The 11,938-nt window shown below is 45.0% G+C and overlaps 2 protein-coding genes across 8 annotated transcripts in view; one reads left to right on the forward strand and one right to left on the reverse strand.

The window, feature by feature from the left end:
• Positions 1-1,504: 1,504 nt before the first annotated feature.
• GPR148 (G protein-coupled receptor 148) lies at positions 1,505-5,051 on the forward strand. The gene has a single exon (XM_064384943.1). The coding sequence runs from the start codon at positions 2,091-2,093 to the stop codon at positions 3,147-3,149; it is 1,059 nt and encodes a 352-aa protein (XP_064241013.1). The 5' UTR covers positions 1,505-2,090; the 3' UTR covers positions 3,150-5,051.
• Positions 5,052-8,794: 3,743 nt separating this feature from the next.
• KLHL6 (kelch like family member 6) overlaps positions 8,795-11,938 on the reverse strand; it is a 37,848-nt gene continuing 34,704 nt past the window's right edge. For 6 of the 7 annotated variants that reach the window (XM_064435821.1, XM_064435819.1, XM_064435820.1 and 3 more), the window contains one exon: positions 8,795-9,741. In XM_064435821.1, the coding sequence (XP_064291891.1) occupies positions 9,440-9,741 (302 nt within the window). In that variant the 3' untranslated portion in view covers positions 8,795-9,439. The remainder of the gene's footprint in view (positions 9,742-11,938) is intronic. The other variant, XM_064435825.1, reaches the window with a different exon arrangement.

Raw genomic sequence — 11,938 nt, forward strand, 5'->3', positions numbered from 1 at the left:
TTTTGTAAAACTGAAGGCCTCCTGCATTGCTAAGGCTTTTCCAGCAGCACAGGTAGAACTGAAGAAGCTCATGCCATAGGGCTGACTCTGCCAGCTGGAGCAGAGGAATAACTGAGCACAGGACATGCAGGGCTGTGAACTTGTGCTGCCTGCTGGGCTCCGTGGTACCCTCTGTATGTGGGCTGAACAAGAGAGTTATGAGATGCCTTCCCTCTGTCATGAGAATGTCAACAGAGTGAGCCTTCAGTCCCTCATCTAGAATTGGATGAACTTTAAGTTCCCTTCCTACCCAAACCAATCTGTGATTTATTTTTCTATCAGCCAAAGGTGCGCAGTTGATGTGACAATGAGCTGTTGTTTTTTCATATGGAATCCTAAGCAGTTGGTGGAAAATAAAATTGTGATTTTTGATGGAAATTACAGAGTCTGCCCATTAATTGGACATCCTTGGAGTGCCAGGAGCTGGGAGGCAGCAAACACCTCCACTATTAAGAGAGATCTGAAATTATAGTTGGAGGTGATTTATGCACCTGAGTTTTCATTCCCTCCCTTCCATTTTGCAACAACAGTTTTGAGTGCTACTGTCTGTTTAAGGTATTAACTGTGTCGTGACTCAATTGCAGATGCAGGGCATGACCCTGACACCAAATGTATAATTGCCTCAATATTGCTCACATACTTTTCAGTGGATGCAGGATTGAGTAAGCAAAAATAATCACCTTCTGTTTTGCCTACCCCAGACACCATAGCAACTGAAATGCTGTGCTTAAAATTATCACTCGTTTTTCCTTCTATCTTTTTGTTCCATATGGCACACCCTGTCAACTGTCTCAACATCCAGTTCCTTGGGTGCCAGCTATCAGTGTGACAGGAAATGAAATGTGCACAGGATTTGATGAGTGATGCTGAGTTTCATGAGCTGTCTGCTTGGTTACTTGGCATGCCCTGAGGCAGCACGTCCATGGCACAGCAGGACTTTCTGACTCTGCCTGGTGGGCTGTGCCCTTGCTCCTGTGGAGGCAAGCTGCACTGCTGTGTGCTGGTAGCATTGGGGAGAAAATGAATATAATAATGCCAGGGTTAAGGGAGCCTATTAAAAAATAAATCATCTTTTCTTTTTGATCACACCTTGCCTGGAAGAACTTGAAATATTCCTTCTCTGCAGTCCAGATCCTTCACAATTCTGTCATTGCACCCCCAGCTCTGATACTGAGATCTGGCATTAAAAGCAGCACAGAGCAGCAACAGTGTGGGGGCCAGGAAACCAGGAAGCAATTGGAACCAGGAACCATTTGGTCTCCAAATGGACCTTGGAAGTGCCAAGGCTGCCCTGGGGTATGCTGGTATGGGACAGTGTATGTCATTCAGCCCAGATAATGCACAGATTGAGTGGAAGGCTGCAACAGATGAGAATTCCATATTTGTATATCACACATGAAAACAGGCAGGGGAAGGTTTATCATTCATGAATAACATGGATTGATTTACTGAACCAAAAATGGTTTTCATCTGCAAATAAGATAATTTCATTCACTAGAGTGATTGCGCTACAATTTTACAACAGGATTGAGAGCCTTTTTTATTGATCACTTCAAATCAATTGTGTTGTTGCCTACAAACTGGTGCAAAACTACCCAATCACATTTATGACTCTTCTATATCAGTACACATGGAATGTTGATATATATCATCACGTATTTGTTTAATCAGGCTAATATTTCATCTGCCTCATTGGACTGATAATGTGATGAGAAAAACTCAAATTACTGAAACTGATCAACCCATTCACTTCTGTTCAAAGAGCTAGCTGAGGGATTTGGTCTTTTTTAAGCCACCCAGAGATTCATTCTCTTTTCTAAACATTAGATTTTGCGGAAAGAAATTAAAATCTCCTTTTTAGGCAAAACCATCTTTTGGCACCACAGAATTCACTTGCCAGTTTGAACTTTCTGTACTTGAGGACAACTGGTAGAATTGGCTACAGAAATCGCTTTGCTTCCATGGGCTTTTTGCATCCTCTGCCTTTCTAAGGACTCGACATAGAAGATCCTTCTTTCTCCAAGTCAGAATCCTCCCAAAGTCCTAAGGAAATGGACTTGCCCGGCTGTGCCTCAGTAAGGAGAGCGAATGGATCTCTGACCCGCCTCAGGGAGACAGAGTTCAACAGCTCCTCAAATTTGGATGATACAACTTTGCTACTTTTGCTGGAGGAATGGTCTCTCACCCCACCAGGCACGAACACGAAGATGTTCTTAATCTCTCCAGTTGTCTGCCTCGTGGCAGGTGTCCTCATCATCCCAACCATCTTGTTTGTGATTTTCTCTCGGTTTAAAATCCGCCAGGAAACAAGGTACATGCTGCTGGGAAACGCTCTGCTTTCTGATCTGATCTACCTGCTGTTCTACACCCTGTCAGCTGCTCTCAATGCAGCACACCTACACCTCCCAAAGGAGGCTTGTGTCCTCCTCTTATTTTTGCTGGCAGTGGCTTACTGTGGAGGACTGTTCACAGCTGTCGCAATAGTCCTGGACACGTACATCGCTGTTTTGTTTCCTTTGCGCTATATTGTTATTTTGCCTCCCTCACGAACTAAAAAAATCCTTGTATTACTGTGGATGTGTTCCGGAGCTTTCCCTGGGATTTTCTTCTTGGTGCTAGGGACTACCCACAGCTTTGTGCCCTGTGTCCTGGAAATGTGCTCAGTTCCAGTAATACTAATATTAACTCTGAACAGGACTGATGCTGTGAAACTCTGTTTCTGGCTTTCTACTACAGTTATCATTCTCTGCCTGTCTGTAATATTTTGTTGCTATGCTATTCTGTATTTTAAAACCAAACACTCCGGTATATGGGAGAGCATCTGCTCCAGAGCCAGTGTAACATTTGTAATGCACAACACCGTGTTATTTTTTTACTTCTTTCCACTCTTGGCCCTTTTTGTAGAATCATTCTTGTGCGTTAATGTTTTTGTCAGACTACAGAGAGGAATCTTGGTCTCCCTGACAGTCTGCAATGTCCTCATGATTCTTCCTAAAGTTCTGTTCCCTTTTCTGTATGGGCTTCGATACAGAGAGATCTCAGCCTCTCTCAAATCCATTGTCAGGAGGAAGCAGCTTGGCCTGGTGTCACCTGCCCCACCACCATCCTGAGGCAGCACAGAGCACAGTCACAGCAGAGGAGCTGTCCTCACCTTGTTATTGTGCAAGACTGATGGAAATCACCCAGCTTCTGAAGTGGGGAAGTGATCAATCCATGGTAAGAAGACATGGATTCATCACTGCCTCCTTTGTGCCAAAAGGCCACAGATCTTTCATCACAACACAGCTGAGAATATAGTGAATGCTACCCTGGATGAAGTTCCAAGCTTTGTTCTGATGTGAAAGGCAGGACCTTCTGGAAGAGATATTGAATTAAGGTCATTTTCACCCACCTGTTGCAGATGCCTTTCTGGAGAAAAGAAAATTAAAAATAGATAATGCAAAGCAAAGGAATAACCACAGGTCTCGTGACAGCATCACCTACAGCAGAGGATCCTTAAGCAAATGTGCTGTAAAAACAACAACCCTTTCTTTCACACAGTATATTCTTGCAAGCTAGGCATCCAAAGTCCTGTTCTTGAGAACATGCACTGAGAGGTGCCCCTGGAAACTGCTGCACTCGGTGGAACACCATTGCTCAGCTTGTGCAGTGTGCTGGTGTATTCACTGCCTTATGGATTCCATCTGACAATCTGCAAAACACTGATGCTTTGATAAAATCTCCTCCTGATGGGAAGCCACCTTAGATGTGTCTGCTGGGCAGCACATGTCACTGCCAGGCATCACAGAGCTGGAGGTGCTGCTGGGGAGGGAGGATGGGGGGCAGCAGGTGGCATTCCCTCCCTGCTGTGCCCACGGAGCCCAGTGGGTGCTGCAGGAGCCTGGGGCAGCCCAAACCCTGGGTCCCTGCTGGGCTGTGCTGAGGTGACTCAGCCAAGGCTGAGCCCAGCAGCTGGGGCAGCAGGGCAGGAGCAGAGAGGCTGGGCACAGGAGCACCCACACCATGGTTCATGGGTGCGGGACTAAGCGTGAACATCACTTCTGAATCTCTGCCGAGGCAGCTCCCAGTTCTGCCTCACAAAAATCTCCTCCAGCAGCCTGATCTCAGCTTACAGCTACACCATGTCAGAGCTACTGCTGGGTACCTGCCACCAAAGCCTTGGGAAGGTGAGGAAGAGAGACTGCAGAGCTGGTTGGTGCATTGGGGCAAGAAAAATGAGATCCTGTAAGAGCATTTTATGTTTTCCAGATCAGCCACCTACCTATAGAAGAAAAGAGAAACATATATCAGACCTTTGAAGAAACCAAAATGTCATTAGATATAAACATCAGTGTGGGAAATTTAAATTGCTGATCTGTCCCTTGGACTTGAGAAAAGAGTTATGTATTTCTAAAGATAATATTTTTATAATTTGTTATGTTTTATGCATAAATACATTGGACTTTTAAAAAGGTCCTTGATTTCATTCTGTGCAGTATTTTCCTTGTGCAGACTCTCTCTCCTTCTGTTTGCTTAAAGCGATACACAGAAAGTGCTGAATGTGGCTTTTGGCTATTTCACACTCATCTGAAGAATTCCACTACGTGCGAGCCAGGAGGAGATCGGTGTCTGGTTGCATGAAATGTTTTTGGCAGCAGAGTGAGTTCGAGCAGTTCCTGCTGATGTTCTCTCCCCATTCCCAAACTGCTTGTTACTCTCCTTACATTGCAGTGTCCACTATCTCCTGTTTGCTGATGCAACTGCTTCTGGGGTTGCAGGTTAAAAATATCCCTTCAAAGAGAAGTGGTGTTTTCATTTTAACTGAGATTATCCCAGCGATCTGTTTTATAGGATGTTCTGAAAACAGCTGCATCAGCACAACTGAGGGTGTAACAAATTCCAGTTCAGAGATGGGGGGAATGAGCAGGGACATCTTAGAGGCTTTGCTGCTAAGGGACACTTCTTGTGTGAGAAGTATCTCTAAGGTAAAATTGTGGCAAGTGAATGAAATGTAATATTGCATCTTTGCTTTAACCGTGGTTCTGTGCTTCTCAGTCCTCTTCAATAAAAGGATCTAGAAGTTGCAGTTTACTGGCTGCTTTTGTTTTCTCCAAGATGAATGTATGATGGATATCTGAAACTATGAGTACTTTATATTCAACCTCTAACAGGGGTCTTCCATAACACATAGGAAGGATGGGGAAAATGTCTGCATACTGGACCAGGTTCTTCCTGCTGAACCCCTTTGCATGTGGGAAAAATCCCCAGGCTTTCATATCCTGGGCCAAATTTTTATGCCAGTTCCCAATAACAAGGATGCTGACAACTCATAGGTTGTTTTGTCCATGCAAGGTCCATTCATGTTTACCTCTGTTAGAAATGTTCATTATAAGAAGTTGAGATAACTGTGTAAATAGCATAAAGTAAAGTAATTGTATATGGAGCCATAGATGACTTTGTGTAACAGCTAGTTAACAGCACTTGGTCTTCCTGCTGACCTCTGACAATTATGAAGGTATAATCTGGACAGGATTCTGTTGCCAATTCTGTAACTCTCTCTTACATATACATGTCCTGGATACAACAAGAATTTTGGTAACATAAAGAAGGATACTGAAAGAGAGCACACTTTGCTCTCAGTGACTCTGAGAAGTTTATGTACATATAAAGCCTGCCCACAGTGACATCACAAGGACCAGGCAAACAAAACACTGCCCTGTGGAGATGGTCTTCTAAGAAAGATCATTTCAGGCTCATATTAATTCTCATTAAAATGGTTTAACAATAGATAGGTACATTTTTCTTAAGTGACTGTTTGTAAACAACTTATTCCCATGGAATATTAGTGTGCTGTTTGGTACAAAAGCAGCAGGTGATAGTGTGCATACAAGAAACACACCATGTGCATGAACCATTTACCTTTGGGATTTCCCCATTCTTGTGAATAGGATCAGAGGGCTCATCACCAGGACGTCACAAGCACTAGGTTCCTACAATACTTTTCATAAATATCGTGGGTTTTGTCTCAAAGAATGTTAGGCTTCTGCATTTTCCAGAACCTCATGGGTGTAGTGACCACCAGCCTTGTAAGGATGTCTCCACATAAGCTCTGGAAATTCAAACTGAGACTGTTTACCAGACCCAGTAATCGACCTCTCCCAGGTCACATAAGTGAACTTCTCAGACGTCAAGAAGTTTGGCTGCCCTGCATTTTAATTTGAAGTGAAATGGAGAGCAGTTGGCTTTAACATGTGATTTGGCAGCTGGGGGCAGTAATCCTTTAATGAATTGCAACAGCATGAATCATTAAAGGTATTCCAATTTATAGCCTAAATATATTCCTGGTCAGTTTTTCCCCTCTTTTCTTGTGCCAGTACTGTCACAACATTTACCTCTGCTCTCTTCCCTCTCCCAGCTGGATTTAAAGCACAGTTTGCTGCCTGTAACCTGCAGACTGAAGGGAGTCAGACCTGCATTCCAGGGGCTGGGGCTGTGCCATACATCACTGCAGACATAATTACATCAGAGATAGGTCTGTGCCTCAAATGAGATCGGTTTCACTGTCAGGAGATACGAGGATCTCCTTGCAGGTAAACAAGCGCACAGCTTTGGATCTGAGTTCATTGCAAGCATTTGAGTAATTATTCAGTAAAACTAATTAACCTCCTGCAGTTTTAGTAATTACTATGGAGTGTCTACTTCTGCTCCATCAATGGGCTGTGTCATTTCTACTGGAACTGTAATATAGGAAGGAGGCAGAAGGAAAGTGCCATTGCCTGGCTGCACTGGGGGCAGCCTGAGAGCCCTGGGGCTGTGTCGGTGCTGGGGAGCAGCTCCAGCTGCCCGAGGCAGCTCAGGCAGCTCCTGCAGGGACAGTCGGCTCTGTGCTGCCCTGGTCACTGCTTTGTACATCTGATACTCTGTGTTCCTTGGGCAGAAACTGTGGTTGTGGTCATTCCCTGCCGGGGGGGGGGGGACGGGGGGGGGGGGACACAGCAGATGAAAAAGAGCCTGTGATAGGAAAAGGAAATTGCAAGGTTTTGAAACTTGATTTCTGTTGTCTCCTGTCTCCACCCCCACCTCGCTGCTGGCAATGAGTGGCCAGCACTGCTGGTTCTTGCCATTATTTTCACAACACTTGTGATTTTTGGTGTCTGCATAAAGCTACTGATTTGAATGTTTTTGTTTTTCAGTATACTTCAAGTCCTTCGGATTGCAACATGAATCCAGAAGGTACAAAGCAGAGAGGCAAATAACCACAACTCTTCGCTCACTGCTATTAAAATGTCAGAATTTGTGAGCGATTCATGAGTTAGGAGAGGGAAAAGGAGCCAAGCTGTGGTTGTGCTGTCTTGTGTTTGTCAGTGAGGGCTGTTTTGGCTTATGATTGCCCAAGGTTTGCACATGTGACTAGGAAACCACCTTAGGACAGACAAGAGGCTGTTTCCTGCCTTTGAGATGTGGAGTTCAGAATTTGTATTAGGAAGTCCATTAGGACAACTTTTCTAATTCAGTGGTTTATCTTTCTCAAGAAAAAAAATACAATTTTTTGCTACAAACATTACAGGGAGAAAATCAGCAACCAGCTCCTGAGGGCTGCTGGTTTTTAGGATTCTCAGTAGGAAGAACTAGTCAGCTATAATTAGTTTTTCCAACAGGTAAAGATACAAAACGCAGCTCCTCAAGAGGAAAGGGAGAACCCTCCCATTCATCCACCTTCTCTGTCCCTCTAGACCAGCCAGTGCCACCAGCCAAGTCAAAGGTGGTAACTGTTCTTCACAAAAACCTTTTGAAATAAAATATTCTGTCTGGGGGGTCCTTCTTCATGCCCTCTGAAAAGCAGAGTGGGATGGGAGAGAGGGGGCCAGCATGGAAGTGTGAGAAGTGCTGACCCTGCAAATGACAGGAATGTAAAGAAGGAAGGGAAGCAATTAAAAAGTAGTTGAAAATGGAAGGCCTGTGGGAAAATTAGAGTGAGAAATTGTGGGGATTGGCTGAAATTACAGAGCTGAGTTCAAGGCATAGGGCAAATTGCAGAAGAAACAAATTTCTTGCAGTCTTTCTGAGGGAAGGACACAGACCTGTTGGAGGGCTGCCCCCACCCCACGGGCTGTGCCTGCCCTGCTCAGCCTGCACCAGGACTGTCTGCAGGCCCTGCCACACCACTGAGCACTCAGGCATTAGCGTGAAATTCAGGAACCCGTGGCTTTTTCCCAGCCTAGCATGACAGAAATATTATTTTTAATACTGTATAAGGCAAAAGGAGACATTACAGAGAGGGAGGGAAGGCTGGAAGGAGTCACTGCTCTCCGCTTGCAGAGATTTGTTTTGCACTGTCTTCTCTGTCTTGATTTAATAGTGAGTTGGCTCTTTCCAGCAACTAGGCAGGGGAGGAGGGACGGGAATATGTTCCCAGTCTTTGGCCAAGAGTGTCCCAGGGCGTCCCGGGCGTGACCTCTTCAATGTTTGTTTTTCTTTCCCTACAACTGACCCAGATGCTGGGATTTGAGACTTGGGCCCTCCTGGCCTGGTGAACATTTGCCCCCTCTGGTGCAGCATGTGACAGTCTCATGAAGCAGCCTGGGAGCAGTACCTGGAAGTGTTTTTCTGCCCAGCAGACTGTTTTGTCCGGTTGCGCTCCGGGAGCCCAGCCCCGTGCGGGAAACGCCGGGAGCGCAGTGCCACCCAGTGGGGATGGAGGCACGGACGGAGCCTGGCGAGGAAAAGGCCTCGCGGGCACAACAGTCACCCGACACACAACAAAGGAAAGGGAAACTACGCTTTGGCCTGTTTTATTTAGAAAACAGCCGCAGTGAATGTGCCGTGGAAACAAATTAGCGTTCATTTACATTTGCAGCCTGTGCAGTCTCTTTCTTGGGAATGACAGCAAGGTTTGCAAAATGAGATGGATTTATTTTGGTCATGCAGAACTCAAAAACCAAAAAAAATCTTCAAACAAACAAACAAACTGGTTCAAACTTAATCTAATGTGCCAAACACTGGGAGAAAAATAACCCACAGCTTTGGAAGACGACGTTATGTCATACCAAAGTACAAATATTTAATTCCTAAAACGACTTCTCTTTTTTCACTAGTAGTTATTGCAAATCCAAATCAACACAATAAATAGTTGACCAAACTCTGGGACCAGACTGAGCCAGTTCAAGCACATTCCAGGGCAGATATAGCTGGGAAGTAAATTTCCCACCTACATTTCTTTGCCTGATTCGAGATCCTGTGCTGGCAGGAGTAAACTACAGCTGGTCCCTTTGTTTTTCTGTGGAGGGAAGGAATTAAGATAATTTAAGGATATCATGTACAGAGGAAACACAAGGACCGAGCATATATACAGATACCCCCCAGAGGAGCTGTGGCGGTGCTCGAAGCTCATACCCATCCTCGCTGCAGTCTGTCACCGGGCTCAGACAGAAACTGCCCCGGGCACGATCTTACGGATGGGCGTGTAAGACTTCCTGAGGGTAACGCTGCCGTGGTGAGACACCCCCCGAGGCAGGACACACTCTTCTGTCAGCTTCTGGGTTTCAGGGTCCCAGCAGAGCACTGTTGCAATGACTTCGTTCTTTTCATCTCGGCCGCCGGTGATGAAGAGCTTGTTGTTGCAAGGAGAAATGCCACAGCTGGCTCTCTCGTGGGTGAACTGAGTCACCAGGCACCATGTGTCCTCCTGGGGGCTGTAGGAGTACAGAGCTTTCATCGCCCCACCTGGGAAGGAAATGGATATTGGTTTGCACTGGCCGTTCCTGTAAGGGATTTTAATTCAACCATCCACTTTGTTCCTGACATTTGCAAGAATGGTTTGTGCCCCAAAGCCAAGAAAAAACAAGGTCACAAAATACTTTATTGTTTTGAAAGCCTGATCTGCAGAAGGCTACTTATTGTTCATAAGGCTGTGGAATTTAGGGCCAGAACAAACTGCTGTGATCCTTCAGTGTGACCGCAGTGCACCTAGCAACAGATCTTTCTCATACCTGCTGATCCAGCTAAGGACACAGCTTCAGAAAAATGCTATTTTGTTTAAAAGTGCTTAGATCAGCACTTTTAAACAGCTGGAGGTCCAGCTGTGGCAAACCATCACTGTTAGAAATGAGAACAGGATTTTTCCACTCATTCCTCTGTCCATCAATCCTCCTTCTTCCTGGAACTGGCTGCTTTCAAAAACTCTTCCTTATTTAGAGTTTGTCAGACTGAATCAATAATCTCTCTATGGGTGTGTTAAACAGAGAATGACCGTCAGTTTCTCTGTGTTTCCCAAAACTGAAGTTATTAATGATTCATAGTAAAGGTTCTTAGTGCACCTTTTCAATCTTGCAGTGTCCTTTTCTCTTGAAAAAATGATCAATACCTCAATTCTCATGAAAGGCTATGAAAATATATTCCCTCCTGAGATTACTAGCAGCTAAATGGTTCTTATTCTGAAATTTACAGGCACTGAATGTGTCTTCTGTATTTGCTGTACAGAATCACAGAATTGTTAGGGTTGGAAGAGACCTCTGGAGATTATCCAGCCCAGCCCCTCTGCCAAGGCAGGGTCACCTGGACCAGGTTACACTGGAATGCATCCAGGTTTGGGTTTGGAATGCCTCCAAAGAGGGAAACTCCACAGCCTCACTGGGCAGCTGTTCCAGTGCTCTGCAACCCTCAACATAAAGAAGTCCTTCCTCAGGCTGAGGTGGAACTTCATACATTGTAGTTATGGTCATTGTTCCTTATCCTGTCCCTGGCCAGCTCTGAAAAGAGTCTGGCACTGTCCTTCTGGATAGGGAACCTTGAAGCCATGGTCTTATTGATGAGGTGCAACAATGCCTGGCATCCTCCCTGCTAGCAAAGTGAGTATTTATCTGTGGTACTTATAATAGATGCTGAGTTTGACAATACTAGTGCAGCACCTGAGGGGTGATCAAGTCATTCAGAGGTGACTTAATTGAAACAGACTGAAAACAGACGTTGTTGTAGTGATTTACCTGGCAGTTGGTAATTCATCAGTCTGGGTCATTTGATTGCTTTGGATGCAGTAACCAAATGCTCTTTTATCTTTTAAACTTCAGATGGGACTGATTTCTATCCAATTGGAGTAGACTTGTTTCTCAGATAGATAAACAAGAGATTTACTAGTGGATGTTGCTGGCTGAAAGCTGCTGAATGAATGTGACTGGAGTATCATGTCCATTTTATCAGGAGTTATATCAGCTAGCCCATAAGTCATGTGCCTTCTCTCTGTCATCCTGTACAAACAGGGTGAGGTCAGCTCCAGTGCTGAGGACAAGCATGAGGTGTTTTTGTACACAAAAGGGGTGTGTGTGTGTATACATGTGCACACACATGCAGATTACAAATCTCCCTCCAGAGCACCATTAATTATTTGGTGAATACTCCAGCTCTATGCCAGCTCTCAGCACCATATTGATTACATTGAAATTCCCTGCACCAAGGCTGAGAGAGGGAGGGGAAACTTTTCAGAGCTCCTGTTTTGGAAACAAATGTTCTTCTTTTCTTTTGGTTTTCCTGGTACCACCTGGAGATATGTGCAGGCTCCCTCTTCCCCCACAGTTCAGCTCAAAATCTTGGTTTTTCCATTTTTTCTTCCAGTTCTGGTGGTTGACTGAATTAAACTCAAGTGCAATCTAGTGAAGAGCTCTGGGTCTTTGGGTCTCAGTGGCTCTGCTCCTCTGACCTCCTCCTAGTACTCTTATCCCTGCATAAATCCTGTATGCAGTGGGTTGTGTAATGCCCCTGGAGAGGACATGATGTAGCCATGAGATCATGCCCTTGCCACTATGAACACATCTTTGGATGGCTTTAAGCTGCCTCTGAGCTACCTCCAGCTTTCCAAGACAGCTGCCATGCTAACAGGGATTTTGACTTTGTGACCTTTCCCTACTGTTTTTGAACATCCTGGATT

Source organism: Passer domesticus, chromosome 11 (genome assembly GCF_036417665.1).
Source record: "Passer domesticus isolate bPasDom1 chromosome 11, bPasDom1.hap1, whole genome shotgun sequence".
Classification (NCBI taxonomy): Eukaryota; Metazoa; Chordata; class Aves; order Passeriformes; family Passeridae; genus Passer; species Passer domesticus.